Raw genomic sequence first — 16,864 nt, 5'->3', positions numbered from 1 at the left:
CTTATCTTTATATTTTAGCCTCAACAAAGGTTTTGAGGGGAGCTAAGGCTCCTCCTGAGGTTGTTAGAGGTTCCTTGTGAATAATGGTGAACTCACAACCTACCTTCACTGGTCACTAATACAAGTTGGCACTTATACATTGACCACTAATTTTTACAATATGCATTTCTTTTCTGTTATTATACATTTTATTTCAAAATTATTACTAAAATGATCTTAGTAATGAAGTACTACAAAATGTAGATAACTGCAGCCATTTCCTGAGGCCTAAACAATGTCCTTTACAGTAAACAAAGTTGAGAAAAAAAATCATGTGATGCACATTATGCTGTTATCATCCATGGTTGATGCCATTATTTCAACTTGGCTTCCTGGGCAATTTCCTCATACGCCTGTGCACTTCCTGTCTCTAATATACAACTACCGTATCACCTACAGATATCTTATGATATCAGCTAAATGCCTCCTAGCAACTTCATTCGTTGATATGAGTAGGCAAATTAGTAATGAACCTGTTGTAGCAGTAGAACGGATCTCTATGGAAATTAGGCAGTAAATATTTTACTGTTCTTTAAAATAACATCTGTGTTTTTATTATTTAATGTTTAAAGTGTACTGAATATATATGCCTAATGTTTATGTTATAAATAACGTATAAAAGAGGTAAAACTCCTAACTTTCTGTCCCAGGAAATAAAAGCAATAAATGTAAATGCAGAACGGGGGACATTTTTTAGATGTCACCTTCTGGTAACCACTTAAAAAAAGGAGGGTTTAATCCTATCTTATTCTACCCAACAGCCAATGCTAGCCCTCAGTTTAGTTAACTCAAAAAACATGGTTGTTTATTGTTTCAAATAGTTTTATTAGAAAGGTGGGAAATTTGCAATGGGCCCATACCTAAAAATCTACACTAGGAATGGCAAATTAATCTCCCACTTACATTGACCACCAATGCAAGAGGGATTTTTTTTTCCTATTTATTTCATTTTAGAATTAGTACTGAAAATACTTTTTTTGTATAGAACAGGTAGTTCTGATGCAGTCAGTATAATAATTATCATAGGTTTGTCAAATCCAAAACTTTTTTTCAAGAGTTCTTCCAGGGTACAGAGTTGTATGTGTAGGTGAGAAAGGGTGAACTGTAAAATGAGTATGCACTGTTTCTGGATCTGGAACTCTCAAGAAAAAAGCAACAATGGCTCAAAACAAATTAAAAGCACCAAATAAAATCAACACTTTCAGTAAACCAGACTATTACTAGTTCCACATATCCAATCATAAGGGGTAAGCCCCAGAACCAACAATAAGACCAATCTTGTTCTGGGGTCCCTGTGCTAACATTGGAAGCTAAACGCATTTTAACAAAATGATGAGTGCATCAAAAAAGGAACAATATCTAAAGGAGCAAAAAGATAGAAAGTGAACCTTCCCGAGGATGCTCATGGGCCTAGAACACTGACTTCACAGGATGTAGTTATTAGCAGGAGGGGTAGCTGTGTAAATCAGTTAAACAGTAAGGAAACAAGTACTAGTTTACTCAATCATTCATGCCTAAGCCTAAGTAAAAAAACAACCTTCACAAAGGTTTTCCCACAGGATCTTAGTGGCACCAGGTGGACTCTAAGTGAAGAGTCAAACTAATGTTTTTTTGGGTTCAACAGTAGCCTTGTTTTTTTGGCATACTTACCTTAGCCATTATTCTAGGAAAGGGTATCTAAAATATTATCTTAGATTTCTTTTGTTCATTTCTCAATTAACCTTATTGATTTCTCTTTCTCAGGTAAATACTCACTTCATCACAAGTTCTTTTGTATAGTGGCTTTGAGGTGCTCTTGGCGGAGTAACATTTTGTTCTGAGCATCAAACACAATCTTGAATGTAGAATAAGAAAGTATTTCAGAACTCCATTGACTTTGCAGCTTCTGCATTAAAAGTTTGGCATTTCCTTTTTCTTCCATCACAGGCATACCTGGGATAATATTTTTAATTCCAAGTCGCCACAGAATAGTCTATTACATTTTTGGAATCTACTATAATAATAATAATGTGAAATATAAGCAAACCAAATAAATAAAAGCATGCTGAAAAAGTACTTTGTAGAATTTAATAGGCAATGCCAAGTTATAAAAGGATGCAAGAAAAAAAAAGATGAGGTTCTAAACAAACCAACTTTTTTAGGGCAAGGTTGCTCGTTTCTCAGGAAGGACCTAATTTTGTATCGCATGGCCCATCATCACATGACCGGAAGTGACATCAATAAACTTTCTCTTAGGTTGCCTCTGTCTTATCCATCCTTTAATCAATGATGTTTTTTCTGGTTTGATTTTTTCTGATTGCTGGTTTGGTTCCTATAATCATAGAAAAGGACCTTCATTACACATGTGTCCTCAACTCCAGCCCTGGAGGAACATACACTGGACAGATTTTGGTATTAACTGGGTCATTTTGGACTCTTTGTAAACCATTCTATACTTTTACTTTACATTTATTGTTGTCTGTTAAAGAAATACTAAAAATATGTGGAAATCCTAGCCTTCAAGTTTTGAAGTTGAGGTCACTACACGGAAGTGTGTCCAAAGTGCTGTTAGGAACCATAAAAAATAAAAATAAAGTCAATCAGTTGTAACTAACTGTACTAAGACAGGAACAAAAGAATGAAAGGGGGTGATATTTTTATTATGAAACTAGCATTTTTGTACTATTGAAAAAAAAAAAGAATTACTAGAATGACATATTACATATGATAATATTTTATTTTATTTTTCCAATATGAATTGAATGAAGAATGCTACGCTAACACCACTCAAAATACAGAGTCCTGCACCAATAAAAATCAAAAGGTAATTCAGATTAATTTGTTCCTCTCTATTTTTTATTTGTTTGCAACACAATAAAATTTAGAAAATGATACTAATTTCTAAGCATTCATATAGCCAAGTTCTTTATAGTCGATATTTTTAAGCCAAAAAATTAAACCGTAAATGCTATGGTTTACAGAATTTACAGCATTTCATAAAAGGCTAAAGGGTTTGTAATCAGGGACCTGACTTTTCTCTGCTATGGTTAAGTAACACATACAAATCTTGTCCGTCCTTCAGTGTAATTTCAGGTGTAAAAACCCTGGGGGGTTTTCTATAAAAGGAAATGTCCCACCCACACTATATATACATTATGTCAAATAAATACCTCCAGTAATACACATATATGGGTTACTTTGGAAAAGCTTTTACAGCTTATACAGCAGTAATAAGGAGTACTAGAGTTTCCCCATTCCACTCTTTTATATTAAGACAGGTGAACACAATATTTTTCATTCATTTGCTGCCTGTCTGATTGTTGGAAGTTTAACATTGGATTGTTTCTTCCTATGTGATTGTGAGATCTTTGCAAAACAATCTCTTACTAATTCCAAAATGGCAAATTAATTATTACCACTGATGAAATCAAAACCATAGTATGGTCTTTTGGGTTTAACAGTTTTTGTGTTCTCTTTTTAAGGATCCATTCTGCTCTCTGGTTGAGGCTTCATTTCAATCGGCGAAAACATTTTGTCAAATAAAAAACATCACTAAAGAGGTAGGAAAAATAGTGTACTAAAAGTGTGTGTCTGGAGGATGGGGGAATGAAGGGGATGCCTTATCTCCTTTATAGTTCTCCTTCACACACTTCTAGTGTCAGAATCCCTGTCACTCTCTCTGTCTCTTTTACCTTCTCTTACCCTCTCGGGTATATCTCTCACTCATTCTTTCTCTCACTCACCTTAAGTCTTCCTTATCTCTCTCTCATTGTCCATCTCCCTCTCACTCTTTTTATCTATCTCTTTTTCTTTCTTCCTTTTTGTATGCCTCTCTCTTTTTCTATTCTCTCTGGCAGTCACTCTCATGTCTCACTTCTTTTTGCATTTTGTTCTTTTATTCTTTCTATTTTGCTCTCTAACTCTTTTATGTGTCTTTCTTTCATGGTATCTCTCAATCTCCATCTCTCTTCCCCCCATCCATCTTTTAAAGCCGCTATCTTTTGCTTTCTCCCTCTCTCCTTTTACCTCTTTCTATATATCTCTCTTCCTCCACTCCCTTTCCCCTTTTCTTTCTTTATGTCTAGGCAGCTGTTTTAACATTTCTTTCTACTACACTATAATTTACGCGACTCTCACTTTCCATGGGCATAAAGCTTTCCAGGCTGGAGAAGATAGACTTTCATCAGTGAAGCTAGGTGATTCAGCACACCTGGAATGGATCTGGTCCAGGAAATAGCAAATGACTTTGAAGAAATCCATTCCAAGTTTGCTGGATCACCCAGCTTCACTGATGAAAGTGTATCGTCTCCAGCCTTGGAGAGCTTTAAAAAATCAGGCCCAATGTCTCTATCTTTTCATTCATTCATACTTGCATTTATGTATTTATTATTACTCTCCTTTTTTCTATTTACCTCCCTCTCTCATTACAGAAAGCAGAAGAAGAACTCAAAGAAACAACTAAAAAGTTCAGCCAGGCTCTTGCCAATGACAGCGCCATCACTGAACACAGGCCAAAGGGACGAATAGTTACAGAGATTCTACGCAATGTGGAACAAACTGTTCTGTTTTCTTTTCTTGATTCACCAAGGACTCAGCAAATCAACACTACTACACTAGGTGAATATGTCTCATTTTTATGCCAGCTTAAAAAAAATGAAGAAAGAAATCTATATTTTAAAGCCAATGTTTAGGCTGTCTGCTTTAAATTTTTTTTCTGGCATAGAGAAGACACCCCTTTATCCCTTCACTGAAAGTGTCACCTACCTGGCTGTGCTGTGTGATAGGATTGTGTTAATTTTAGAACTGAATAGACCTAAAAAAGAAATCCTTTGACAAAAAAACAGATCCAATACATGTATTTAATTTTATATTTTTGCCTGATGTTCTACTTTTTTTTTTGTCCCAATGTTCGAGGGCTTCTTTGCAACATTGTCCTCATGCTTCACAAATTCTTGTGGTGTCAAATAAATATTAAAAAGAATATTATTCTGCAGAATTAATGAATGTTTGTTATGGAAAGGCTGTATTTTAAAGTTGTAAGAAGTTCCATAATGCCATTTTTACCACTAGATATTACTATGAAGCCTTCCCGTGACATCTGCAGACCTAATGTCCAGTCGTTCACTCTGGTCTTAGCCAACAATAGTATGGAGGTGCCCTGCAGCCTGATGCCCACAGATAAAGGTAATATAAAATGTAAAGGCTACATTTTTTTCCTTGCTGACCTCCAAGGGGGAGTGGTCAAGGCTTCACAGGTGATTTAAGTTCCTGGGGCATTTTGAGCTTGCTCACGGTATGGCATGTGAAACAAGTGGACTTTTAATCAAGTGGAGTTAGAAGAAGCAGTCGTTTGAAAACAAAAGGAGTTAAATCCTTATAGTAACCACAAACTTTAGGTAAATGTTTATAACTCCTTGTAAACAAAACTTGTAACTGGGAAAATGAGTGGTAGCAAGGTGGAAAGTTTGGCTCAGTGCACAGTCTGCCACATGTATCCACAAATGGAGCAACAGCTCCTAGGTGAATACCGCTGTGACAGATGTGAGCAAGTCGCCTTTCTGGTATCTCGCATTGGGGAGCTGGAGAAGCGCATTGCAAAACTGAAATCACTGGATCACCTTGAGAGGGGTCTCCTGCTCATTAAGCAGGCGGTTAATGGCTTAGATGTTGAGAGTAGAGAGGTTAACCAGGATGAGCATGTAGGGAGTTAGGTTAATGTAACTAGAGGGAGTGGTAGGGGCACCCAGAAAAGGAAGGCCAGCCCTCTGTTTAAACTCCCCAACATGTTTGCAAAGTTATGTGAAGATGTGCAGGTGGCAGACCCAGTGGTGGCAACTCTAGATGTTACTGCTACCCCTAACAGCCGCGAGAGCAGCACATCTAGTAGTGGTGGGTAAGGAAACGCAGGAAGGAAAAGACAATTGGTAGTCATAGGGGATTCTATCATCAGGAGGACGAATAGAATAGTTTGTCGCCCGGATCCCTTTAACCAAATGGTTTGCTGTCTCCCTGGTGCCAGGGTTCGGCATGTGGTGGACCAAGTGGACAAACTACTGGGAGGGGCTGGACAGGACCCAGCTGTCTTGGTCCATGTTGGAACCAATGACAAGATAGATGGAGGATGGAGGATCCTTAAAATTCAGTTTAGGGAACTAGGTTTCAAGCTGAAGAAAAGGGCCTCCAAGGCTACATTCTCTGTAATATTGCCTGTGCCATGCGCAACACAGGAAAGGCAGAAAGAGCTTAGGCAGTTAAACCCATGGCTTAAGTCCTGGTGTAGAAAGGAAGGGTTTGGGTTCATAGAGCACTGAGCTGACTTTTTATTGGGGTACAACCAGTATGCCAGAGGTGGTTTGCACCTAAATGAAAGGGGGTCTGCTGTGCTAGGGGAAATATTTAGGGGAATGGTGGAGGGATATTTAAACTAGGACAGAGGGGAGTGGGACAGTCCAATAAGGTGGCAGAAAGGTTAGTGAGGGGTCAGACACTAGTGGAGGGTGGATTGGGGATAGTTGGGGGAGGATTATGGATAATTGTAAGGAGCTTCCCATGCTACAAACAAACATTGGATTGTGCAGTACTAGTTGTGCTGAAAAACAAAATGATTTGGCAAACAATGATGGTAAAAGCAGCAATGGTTTAAAGAGCCTGTTCACCAATGCTAGGAGTCTGGCAAACAAGATAGGGGATTCGGACGCCTTAATGAGTGAGGAGAATTATGACTTAGTTGGTATTGCTGAATCCTGGCTTTGTTCTTCGCATGACTGGGCTGTCAGTATTCCTGGGTATATTCTCTTTCATAAAGACAGAGTCAAACAAAAGGGTGGTGGTGTGTGTATGTGAGAAATGATCTAAAAGTGAATGTGAAAGAAGAAATTGCGGAGGGAACAAGCAATGAGGTTGAGGCATTATGGGTGTGAATGTGGGGTTGAATAACACACAATTAAAGATTGGAGTCTGCTATAGGACCCCCAGTGCTAAAGAAGGGTTGCAAAATCAATTACTAGCACAGGAAAAGCAGCAAAAAGTGGAAGTGTTTTAATCATGGGAGATTTCAACTACCCTGACATTGACTTGAGTAATGGCACTACAGGAACAGCAAAAGGGAGGAAATTTGTGAATTTAATACAAGATAATTTTATGGTACAGTTTATAGAAGTCCCAACTAGAAGTGATACTTTGTTGGACTTAGTTCTTTCTAACAATGCAGAGCTTATAACAAATGTGCAAATAAAAGAGAACCTGGGTAGCAGTGACCATATCATGATTTCATTTAATGTAAGCTGTAAACAGGAAGCAAAAACAGGAAAGATAAAAACATTTAATTTTATTAATTATTATTATTTAATTAATTATTAAGGGCGGCTCTCTGTGACTTGGACTGGGGGACAATATTGTCCTCAAAGAACACAACAGAAATGGGAATGTTTCAAGTCTGTTCTACAAAAGCAAACTGAAAAATATATGCCAATATATTAAGTAATTTGGGTAACAGGTTTTAATTTTGTCCTCTTAAACCTATGTGGTTTACAGCTGATAATAAAATAGCCATAAGCAACAAAAAGGGGATTCCAAAAATATAAAAATGAAGGATCACCTTCATCAATTGAAACCTATAAAGAATATACCAAAATATGTAAAAAGGAGATAAAATGTGCAAAACTTCAACATGAAAGACAAATTGCAAAGGAAAATAAGGCAAGCCCCAAAACATTTTCAAATTTATTAATAGCAAAAAGATCAGATCTGAGCATGTAGGCCCCTTAAAGGATGTCGCTGGGTTGGTAACTGGGGATAAAGACAAGGCAGATTTACTAAACACTATTTTTTAGCTCTGTTTACACAAAGGAAAATGGAAGCGCTCAAGTCCAAATTCATAATAGCAATGTCACTGCCTTAAATGAGTCACAATGGCTCAGAATTGATATGATTGAAACAGCTGGTAAAATTTAAGGTTGACAAAGCACCAGGACCTGATGGATTACATCCACGTGTTCTCAAAGAGCTGAGATCAGTTATTTCAAAGCCATTATTTCCAATTTTTAGAGATTCTTTAGTCACTGGCAAGGAACTGATAGATTGGTGTAACGCCAATGTGGTTCCTATCCTCAAAAAGGGAGCAAAGTCATTACCAGGTAACTACAGACCTGTTAGCTTAATGTCCATAGTTGGAAAGGTCTTAGAGAGTTTGATTAAGAACCACATAGGGAAGTTTCTGCTAGAAAGTAATATTATAAGTGATAGTCAGCATGGCTTCAAGAAAGGCAAAAGTTGTCAAACAAATTTACTCTCTTTTTATGAGAAAGTACGTAAACATGTAGACAGTGGAATAGCAGTTGATATAGTGTACTTAGACTTTGCCAAGGCATTTGACAATGTACCCCACAGACGGTTAATATGCAAGTTAGGATCGATAGGTTTAAAAAAGTCAATGATATAGAGTTTGGGATCACACTCTATATCATTGACTGGCTCCTGCAGCGCTAGAGGAGCTGTGACATGTATTACACATACAGAATACATGTCACAGCTCCTCTAGGGCTGCAGGACCGATCAGGGGAGCTGAACTGCCAGCATAGTAAAGCTCGGCTGATTGCTCTGCTCCCTGATTGGCTGAGGAAAGGGAAACCCTGATGATGCTTGAGCTGTCATCAGGGTTTCCTATTTCTCAGCCAATCACAGAGCAGTAGAGGTAATGAATGGAGTTTCAACCTCTATTGCCCTTGTATTGCCTGCGGTTACAGCTAATTGAAGGCACCTGCTTTCAATTAGCTGTGACCGCAAAGTTGCCACGGTTCAGGAATCCCACAATGACATTATGATTCATAATGTCATTGTTGGATAACCTTTAAGAAATAAAAAAAAAACAAGTTTAAGATAAAAACACATACAAATAAAAAATTTTAAGAAAAAAAAATTTTTTTTTTAAACTTTTTTTTTTTTTCCTGAATTTTTGCTGTCGAATCCCGTGTTTTTTAGGTCGGGTCTACCCGAATTCGAACAGCCATATTCGGGTTGAATATAGGGACAACCGGAATTGGAACATCAACACTAGTAATGAGTAACCTTCTATTAAACCTCTATGGTCTATATTACACCAAAGGTAAAAAGTGGGAATAGTGCTGCGATTTGCCACGGCCATAAAAATCCAAGTACTCCATTCAAATAAAAAGAAGCGACTTGAATAGCATATGAGCCTGTGCCAGAATGCTGGAGCTCAATGGAGGTCTGAAAAGGCAAACCAATATAGTTGCTGTGTACTGTAAAAATTTATTGTAGAAAAGTATTAATACGGCTCAGATACCACAAGACAAAGCAATTGTCATGAAATGTTTTATTTGCATTTGTCAGTCTGTAAATGTATTTATCAGTCTATAACAGTATATTATAATCTATACACCAATAAATAAATATTTTACCTGCACATCAAGGGTGCACTTCTCACTTTTCTCACTTTTAAATGAGAAAGTCATTCAATTATTTGGGTACTGTACCAAAGTCAATAAGATAGCTAGCATATCCCTCAGAAGTAATATAATTTCCACTTACTATGCTCTTGCTAAAAACATAAATTTTCTGCTTTCAGGTGGTGCTGTCTTTATTGCCTACAAAGGGGGCAATTCCATATTTAATGAGAATATATTAATAACTCCACAAGTTTCTGGAGAGAATATCCAGGCAGTGATCAACTCAAAGGTGGTGACTGGGGCCATCACAATCTCCAACAGCCAAAATCTAAGTTCCCCTGTTGTTTTCAGACTTTCCCATCTGCAGGTCAGTATTTTCAACATAAAAAGAGGTGACTATGCAGTATCTTTCAACTTAATGCTATAGGAAATAGGGGCACCGTTAGGCATGAAGTATATAGAAAGGAGTTCCTAATTAGATCAATTATGAAGAATTAATATGCAATATGTCTGTGTATATAATAATTGTAATGCGCCTGGGAACACAAACCACAGCCAACTCCAAATATCCTTTTATCAACTTTTATTATCGTCATAAAACAAGACAAGGGTTATTTACAGATGGTAAGTCCGATAAGCGTAGTACAGGAGGGTAAGGCAAAAACAGGTCAGGAACAATCCAAGGTCAGGGGAGGCAGCAGACAAGAGTGGTCACAAACAATCCGAGGTCAGGGCAGGCAGAGTTCAGGCAAGAGTCAGGTTTCAGATCAGGTCGCTATGGGAATGATAAACTGGATTAACATAAACCAACACAAAGGACGCACCCAAGCACACTGTGTTCACAGGGGCTTATAGTGGGCAATATTGTTCAAGACAGGTTCTCCTTAAATGGCCAAAGTTACCAATGACCTTGCGCCACCTGGCGCCATTTGATAGGAGGGTAACTGATTCCCCAATTGGCCGCAGGGAGTTCAAACTAACTATGTCTCGCCCCTCGGTGAGGCAGCCGAGTGCCACGCCCTCGGGGGTAAAAGAGGCACATGTGGTAGTGCATGCACCTTTTTCCACAGCACTCCTGAGATGGGCCCTACTATGCACCTCCACAGGAGTGCTGAGAACTGGACTTTCAGCAATCACGTCCATAGTGTTGCAAGGGATGCCGCCTGGCCGAACAGTAGTTTGGCTAGGACAGATCCCTCCGCCTGCAGAGAGAGACATGCTGCGAGCATGCTGCCGGTTGCAGCGGTGTCTACCTCTGCGGCTGGGATCCCCAGGGACGCCCCGGGCTTGCAGGATAGGTAAGTTCCTTACAATAATTTTATCTAATCACTTAATAATGTTTTATAATGGAAAAAAACAATATTTGTTACCTAACCTAATAAGAATGGAGAAGCTCACCTAAGAGGAGAGATTAGCTGAACTGTTTTTTTTTTTTTTTTTTAATTCTCCCTTGAGAAGAGACATTTAAGGGGGAATATGATCATTGTATATAAATATATACAGAGGGCACTATTTTCATCTGAAGTAAAAAAAAAGTTTAATCTTCATAAAAGGAAGGTATTCTTCACAGTAAAAATGGGGATAGGCTCCCCCAAGAAGTAGTTTTAGCAAGGTATGTAGAGCTTGATGCTTTTCTAAAAGCACAGAAGCATTTTTCTAGAGGAACTGGGTCTTAAACTTTCAATGTAAAGACAACAGAGACTTTTGATCCAGGGAACATTCAAATGCTTTAGGGAGTTAGGAAGGAATTTTTCCCCTGTTGGAGCAAATAAAACTGAATTTTATTAGGGGTTTTTTTTTGCATTCCTCTGGATCGACTATGTGTATAGGGTTTGATCTAGAATATGCAGGTTTCTAGTATATGTATTTTCTCTAGTAGCTCACTATAGAATTGTGTATTTCTTAACCTAACAATACAACTTTATTACTCTATTGCAATTAATTGGATAAAAATTGGATTGGCTGATTATTTAATTTACTTTATTCATCATTTCCTAAAAATATAAGATCAGGGGATGAATAAAAACAGTCGATTACTCCATCCTCAGTGCATTTGCTGGGAGTGATGAACCTTGCATAACTGTGCCCAGTCTCACAATGCCAAAAACGATACATGTGAGAGGTATGGATGTATATCCCAGCTCACTAAATTCTATACATGTTTTCATTGCAGCCGTTAAAGCCACTTACTGAGTTTGTCTGTGTATATTGGGACCCTGCAAGAAATGGCTGGTCAGATGACGGTTGTGAGACAGGACAATCAGATAACAGGCACACCTACTGCTCCTGTACTCACCTATCCAGTTTTGCACTTTTGATGACACCACAAACGATCCCGGTGAGCAGTAGATAGTATAGTAGGAGGTATACAGCATTTGTATCATCGAGTTGTGGAGGTAATATATATAAACCAAAAAACAGATAGGGCCCAGTATGATATTTGGGGCGAAGAGAGCTCCAAAATATGGGTCAGAAAAGCGGGATTTTAAAGGTACTAAGCAAATACAGTAAAAATTTAATATTTTATTTACATATTATTTAAAAGCACAAAGAAATAAAGTATTTTTACAAACAGATTTATAAAATCACATGCTGTATATGACTAAATGGGTCACTAAACATGTTAGTACTACCATCAGGCAAGGCTTAATTAGCAAAAGCTACCAATCGGTTAGTGTAGGTTCTGCCACCCTGCAAGGATGGGGGGAGGATTATAGGTTCCCCATCCTACGTACAAGTTGAAGAGAGATGCAACTCAACACGTTTCGCAGATCTAGCCTGCTTCCTCAGGAGTACAACAAAACATGTAAAAACCATAGTTAATATTATGGAAGGATATATAGTAAGCCAACAGCCATAGTTAATGAGTAATTAATAAAGAACAACATACTCCTGAGGAAGCAGACTACATCTGGGAAACTCATTGGGTTGCACCTTTCATCAACCTGTATGTAGGCTGGGGAACCTATAATCCCCCCTCCTTGCAGGGTGGTAGTACTATAACTTATGTACCTACACTAACCGATTGGTAGCTGTGGCTAATTAGGCTTTGCCCGATGGTAGTAATTTTGCTCTATTTGCTTTGTTCCTTAAAAATCCTGCTTTCTGTCCCATATTTGGGAGCTCTCTTTGCCCCAAATATCATACTGGGCGTTATCTTTATCTAGTTATAAATTAGGGATGTGGTACTTACCTGCTTAACTACTGTTAGATGGGTCCATACAAATTTTAAACCTATGTAAACCAAGCCCAGTTTCATATAAGTGAACTTAGGGAACAACCTTTAAATTCATTTTTCCATAAAGATGCTTTTATGTTCAAAAATTATGTTTTTGCTGTAGGTTGTAGTGCTATAGTGCTTGTTCTCTAATTTATTCATCAGATTTTAAAGAAATTTCCAACCACCAGGTTCTGCTCATCTTAAATTCATGTGCAGTGACACCAAGGAAACTTTCTTGATCATAACTTAAATATCTCATTTTACTACCAATGAAATAATTACAAAACAAAGAAAAAGTAAAAATAACATTTACTTTACTGATAATAGATGACAGGTTACAGAAATGATAAGTCTTTCCCTAAAGTCATCTCATCAAGAGGCCAAACCTGCAATCATCACTGCAGGTTGCAGAGTTTCGATAAAATTGTAAATATGTAAAAAGTAAAGGAGAAGAACACAAGTCATATTTTTAGTAATTTCATAATTGTGAGATGATCATGTGTTTCAGTTTTTACAGGAAGCATTTGCTCTCACTCTTCTCTCCTACATTGGCCTGAGTGTGTCTATTGTCTGTTTGTGTCTGTCTCTCCTCACATTTATCCTGTGCCGGTCCCTACGGAACTCTCACACCTCCATCCTGATAGCTCTATGTGGATGTCTCTTCCTGGGACAACTTTTGTTTCTGGTGGGAATCAGTCAAACCTGGAATAAGGTGACTAGTCAAAGCTTCACATACAAATTTATGAAAAAATGCAAAATGTTAAGGATGTCCTAACACACTGCTAATAGGTTGTGTTTGTGTTAGTTCATAGTGAGGTTAATAAGTTATTGGTAATCAATATGCACCTGTCACACCCCTTGGACATACTGCCAGCTAATGGTTGGGCAAGCCATTACTACTTACAGAACATATTTCTATTAAGCTGAGGTATTATTCTGATTACTTGCAAACCTGAATCACAAGACTGAACTTTTAAAGATTTTACTAAATACTGAAATTGTAAAACTGTGCCAGAAAATGAAGCGTAGAGAAGGTTTATTCCAGCTCTTCATTGTGCAATTTGCCCATGCCTCCAAGCAGCTGGCACCTTGCCATCCCTTGGAGAACTCACACGGCAGGGCTGGTTTAAAAAAAAACTGGTATCTGCACAGATAACAACTGGCAGCTACTACTACTGCTCCTTGCAGCCCCTATTCATTCACTATGGGAATGTTGCGCCATCGGTTCTTGGTGTGAGGAAGTGATAAATTCCCCACAACTTCATAAGACATGTTTTCCTACAGCTGTAGTTCTGTCTTTTTGCAACTTATGCAAAAATATGTTGTTTGCAGGCTCTGAAGGTTACATTTACATACCCAGCTACAAGTGGATGATAGAAGTGGATGATTTAACCCATTTACTTGTCTATTCATCTTGCAATTTTGCGTGTTTCCCCGCAGCTGGCACCTTGCCATCCGCTGGAACACTCAGGCTGGTTCAAAAAGAACTGGCGTCTGCACATATGACAGTTAGCAGCTACTACTACTGCTCATTGCAGCTCCTAGACATTCATTATGGGACTGTTGCAGGGAGAACCGCAACGGTTCTTGGTATCAGTATTGAGGAAGCGATAAATGCAACCAAATGGCAACTTCACTGCCATTGTGAAACAGACCTAAGACATATTTTCCTACAACTGTAGTTCTCTCTATATACAACTTTTTGAAAAAACTTGCTGTTTACTGGTTCTGAAGATTACATATACATACACAGCTAGAACTGGATGATTTAACCCATTGCCTCAACTGTGCGGCATGCCTTATCTGTGAGCTTATCCAAGATTGAAAAACAAAGGGCCAATTTTATTAAAGCTCTCCAAGACTGGGTGATCCAGCAAAAGGGACCAAATCCATTCCCGGTTTCCTGGAACACCCCAGTTCTATCTTCTCAAATCTTAGAAAGCCTTAAAAAGTCAGGCCCAAAATGTATTGCAAATAAAGTGACATCTGCTGAATTGTCCTATTAGGTAACTTCATTAACCATCTATTTACTATTTATTAATAGATTTTGCATATGTAGAATAGAGGAGATAAAGCAATATTTCAAAAACATATGCAGTAAAGAAAAGATGACTCAGGTAAATCTTCTAGTATGGTAAATGTAAATTTACCGAGCCCATATACTTTTCTGTTCATCCTTAGATCTTGTGTGCTTTCATTGCTGGTTGGCTTCAATTCTTGTTCCTCAGTGCATTCTGCTGGATGTCTATTGAGGCCTTTCTTCTCTTCATGACTGTGCGAAATTTAAGGGCTGTCAATTATATGGCCTCTCGAAAATCAAACTTTCCAGTTATGAGTTTTTTTGGATTTGGAGTCCCCACTGTAATTGTGGGGATTTCAGCAGCTATTTGTCCACATGACTATGGGACAACCTCACAGTAAGTTCTAATCTTTTCTCCTATAAAATGTTTGACAGCTTTTACAATCAGGTTTATTCTACTAACTAACTCTGAACTCTATGCATCTATAGAAACACAATAAATGCAGCTTTGTACTCATAAATGCATCTGTAAATGTATCTGAATTTGGGCTGATTTAAGTTTCTTGCAATCAGTGTACACTAGAGATTAAATACTAGAATGTATTTGCCAGTTGTGCTACAAAATGGGCTCCATAGATTGACTAATTTCCATGCTCCCCAATGGCTGGAGCACTGAGATAATACTTATAAGTATTAAGGAATATCTGGCATAATGCAGCCCAGTGAATGGCCAGGCACTAGGACCAAGCTCCTTCATGTAGGGGAGAAGCATTCTGAGCCTTTGCAAGTGAAATTTCAGAAAGCCAAAATTTGCACTTGAGCCACTCTGTTGGTTGTATAGGTTCCCATTAAACTATACTGTGAGCATACTTAGGGAAAATAATGGCAGCCTTCTGTATTTTTTCATTAACATCATATACCGACTGCTTCACACTCTTGTGGGATACACAAACTTTTTCACACATTCTTTGCTAATTGGGATGCTTCCAAAAAGAACCAAGCAGAAAAGCTTTACAGCGAAGACCTGGCAGGAGCATAGGCAGGGAAATATAAAACCTCGGGAGAGAAGGTAGTAAATTAAAAAGTAGTTTTATGAAAATGCAGTATAATAGAAAGGGGTTTTGCCTTTCTCTGAATAATCCGGGGTTTTGGATGCAGAGGTCAATTGCATTACCAGTTTTTAACAGGGTTGGACAAGTCAATAGCATTTTTTTAAGTTAACAAATTTTTTTTAAGCTCTCCATTCAGGAGAGGATTCACTTTAATCAGTGAAGCTGGGTGATCCAGCAAACCTGGAAAAGATTTATTAAAAGTGATTTCCTATCTTATAGCAAATGTTTTCAATCTTGCACCAGATCCATTCCAGGTTTGCTGAATCACCCAGCTTTACTGATAAAAGTGAATCCTCTCCAGCCTTGGAGAGCTTTAATAAATCAGCCCCAATGACACAATGATAGGGTTTTTTTTAACCTATGTCTTGTTAGAAATATTTTATCCACCATCCTAGATAGTGTGAAGATGATAAAGGACTTGTAGATATATCTGCATTTTAAAAATACTCCCATATAAAGTTAAATAGTATACCAATGTTTTTAAGTGTATTTCACTTTATTATGTCCTTATAGTCTAATATGTAACATATCTGATCAGTCTTTTCTCTGCAATCTAGTTGCTGGCTCGGTCTTCACATTATTTGGAGTTTCCTTGGTCCAGTCTGTGTGTTTATTATTGTAAGTATCTACAACAATCACATATGTTTTATCATTTGAAGTTAACATATATATCAGAGGTAGTTGGTCTTTAATTCTTAGTAGTGTCCTTGGTCAGCAGCTAAGGAAGATCCATAGAAGGTCTCAAATGTCACGACCATGCCATAGGTGATCAGTAGAGCTGCTCTATACTTGGCTACACTTAAAGATTGAAACAAAATTAAACTTCTGAGCAGCTGATATTCATCCTAAATCTGCTACCTCTACTACGATGATGAATGAGGTGCCTACCTGGCTCTAGAAAGAGTCTCCTGCAGGGGTATTTCCCATACCTTTTTCCCCTTACTTCTTTGAAGACCTGCTTTATAACACAATTTTGAAGCATTCCGTTCATTGCTGAAAATAATGGAATTTTCATTTTCCCTCATGATTTACACTTCCAAACACTATTGCTCTGTACCTTGTGTCATTTGCTGATTTGCATCAGAGA

The 16,864-nt window shown here is 38.0% G+C and overlaps 1 protein-coding gene across 1 annotated transcript in view; it reads left to right on the top strand.

Moving 5' to 3' along the window:
• Window positions 1-16,864, top strand: part of LOC140322326 (uncharacterized) — a 72,902-nt gene that overhangs the window by 10,772 nt on the left and 45,266 nt on the right. Inside the window, exons 6-14 of the mRNA XM_072398905.1 lie at window positions 2,787-2,842; window positions 3,501-3,578; window positions 4,449-4,635; window positions 5,089-5,202; window positions 9,605-9,792; window positions 11,599-11,763; window positions 13,154-13,357; window positions 14,827-15,062; window positions 16,335-16,395. Coding sequence (XP_072255006.1) covers window positions 2,787-2,842; window positions 3,501-3,578; window positions 4,449-4,635; window positions 5,089-5,202; window positions 9,605-9,792; window positions 11,599-11,763; window positions 13,154-13,357; window positions 14,827-15,062; window positions 16,335-16,395 — 1,289 coding nt within the window. The remainder of the gene's footprint in view (window positions 1-2,786; window positions 2,843-3,500; window positions 3,579-4,448; window positions 4,636-5,088; window positions 5,203-9,604; window positions 9,793-11,598; window positions 11,764-13,153; window positions 13,358-14,826; window positions 15,063-16,334; window positions 16,396-16,864) is intronic.

This window comes from Pyxicephalus adspersus, chromosome 2 (assembly GCF_032062135.1).
Source record: "Pyxicephalus adspersus chromosome 2, UCB_Pads_2.0, whole genome shotgun sequence".
Taxonomy (NCBI): Eukaryota; Metazoa; Chordata; class Amphibia; order Anura; family Pyxicephalidae; genus Pyxicephalus; species Pyxicephalus adspersus.
This window is presented reverse-complemented; position numbering and strand designations above follow the sequence as displayed.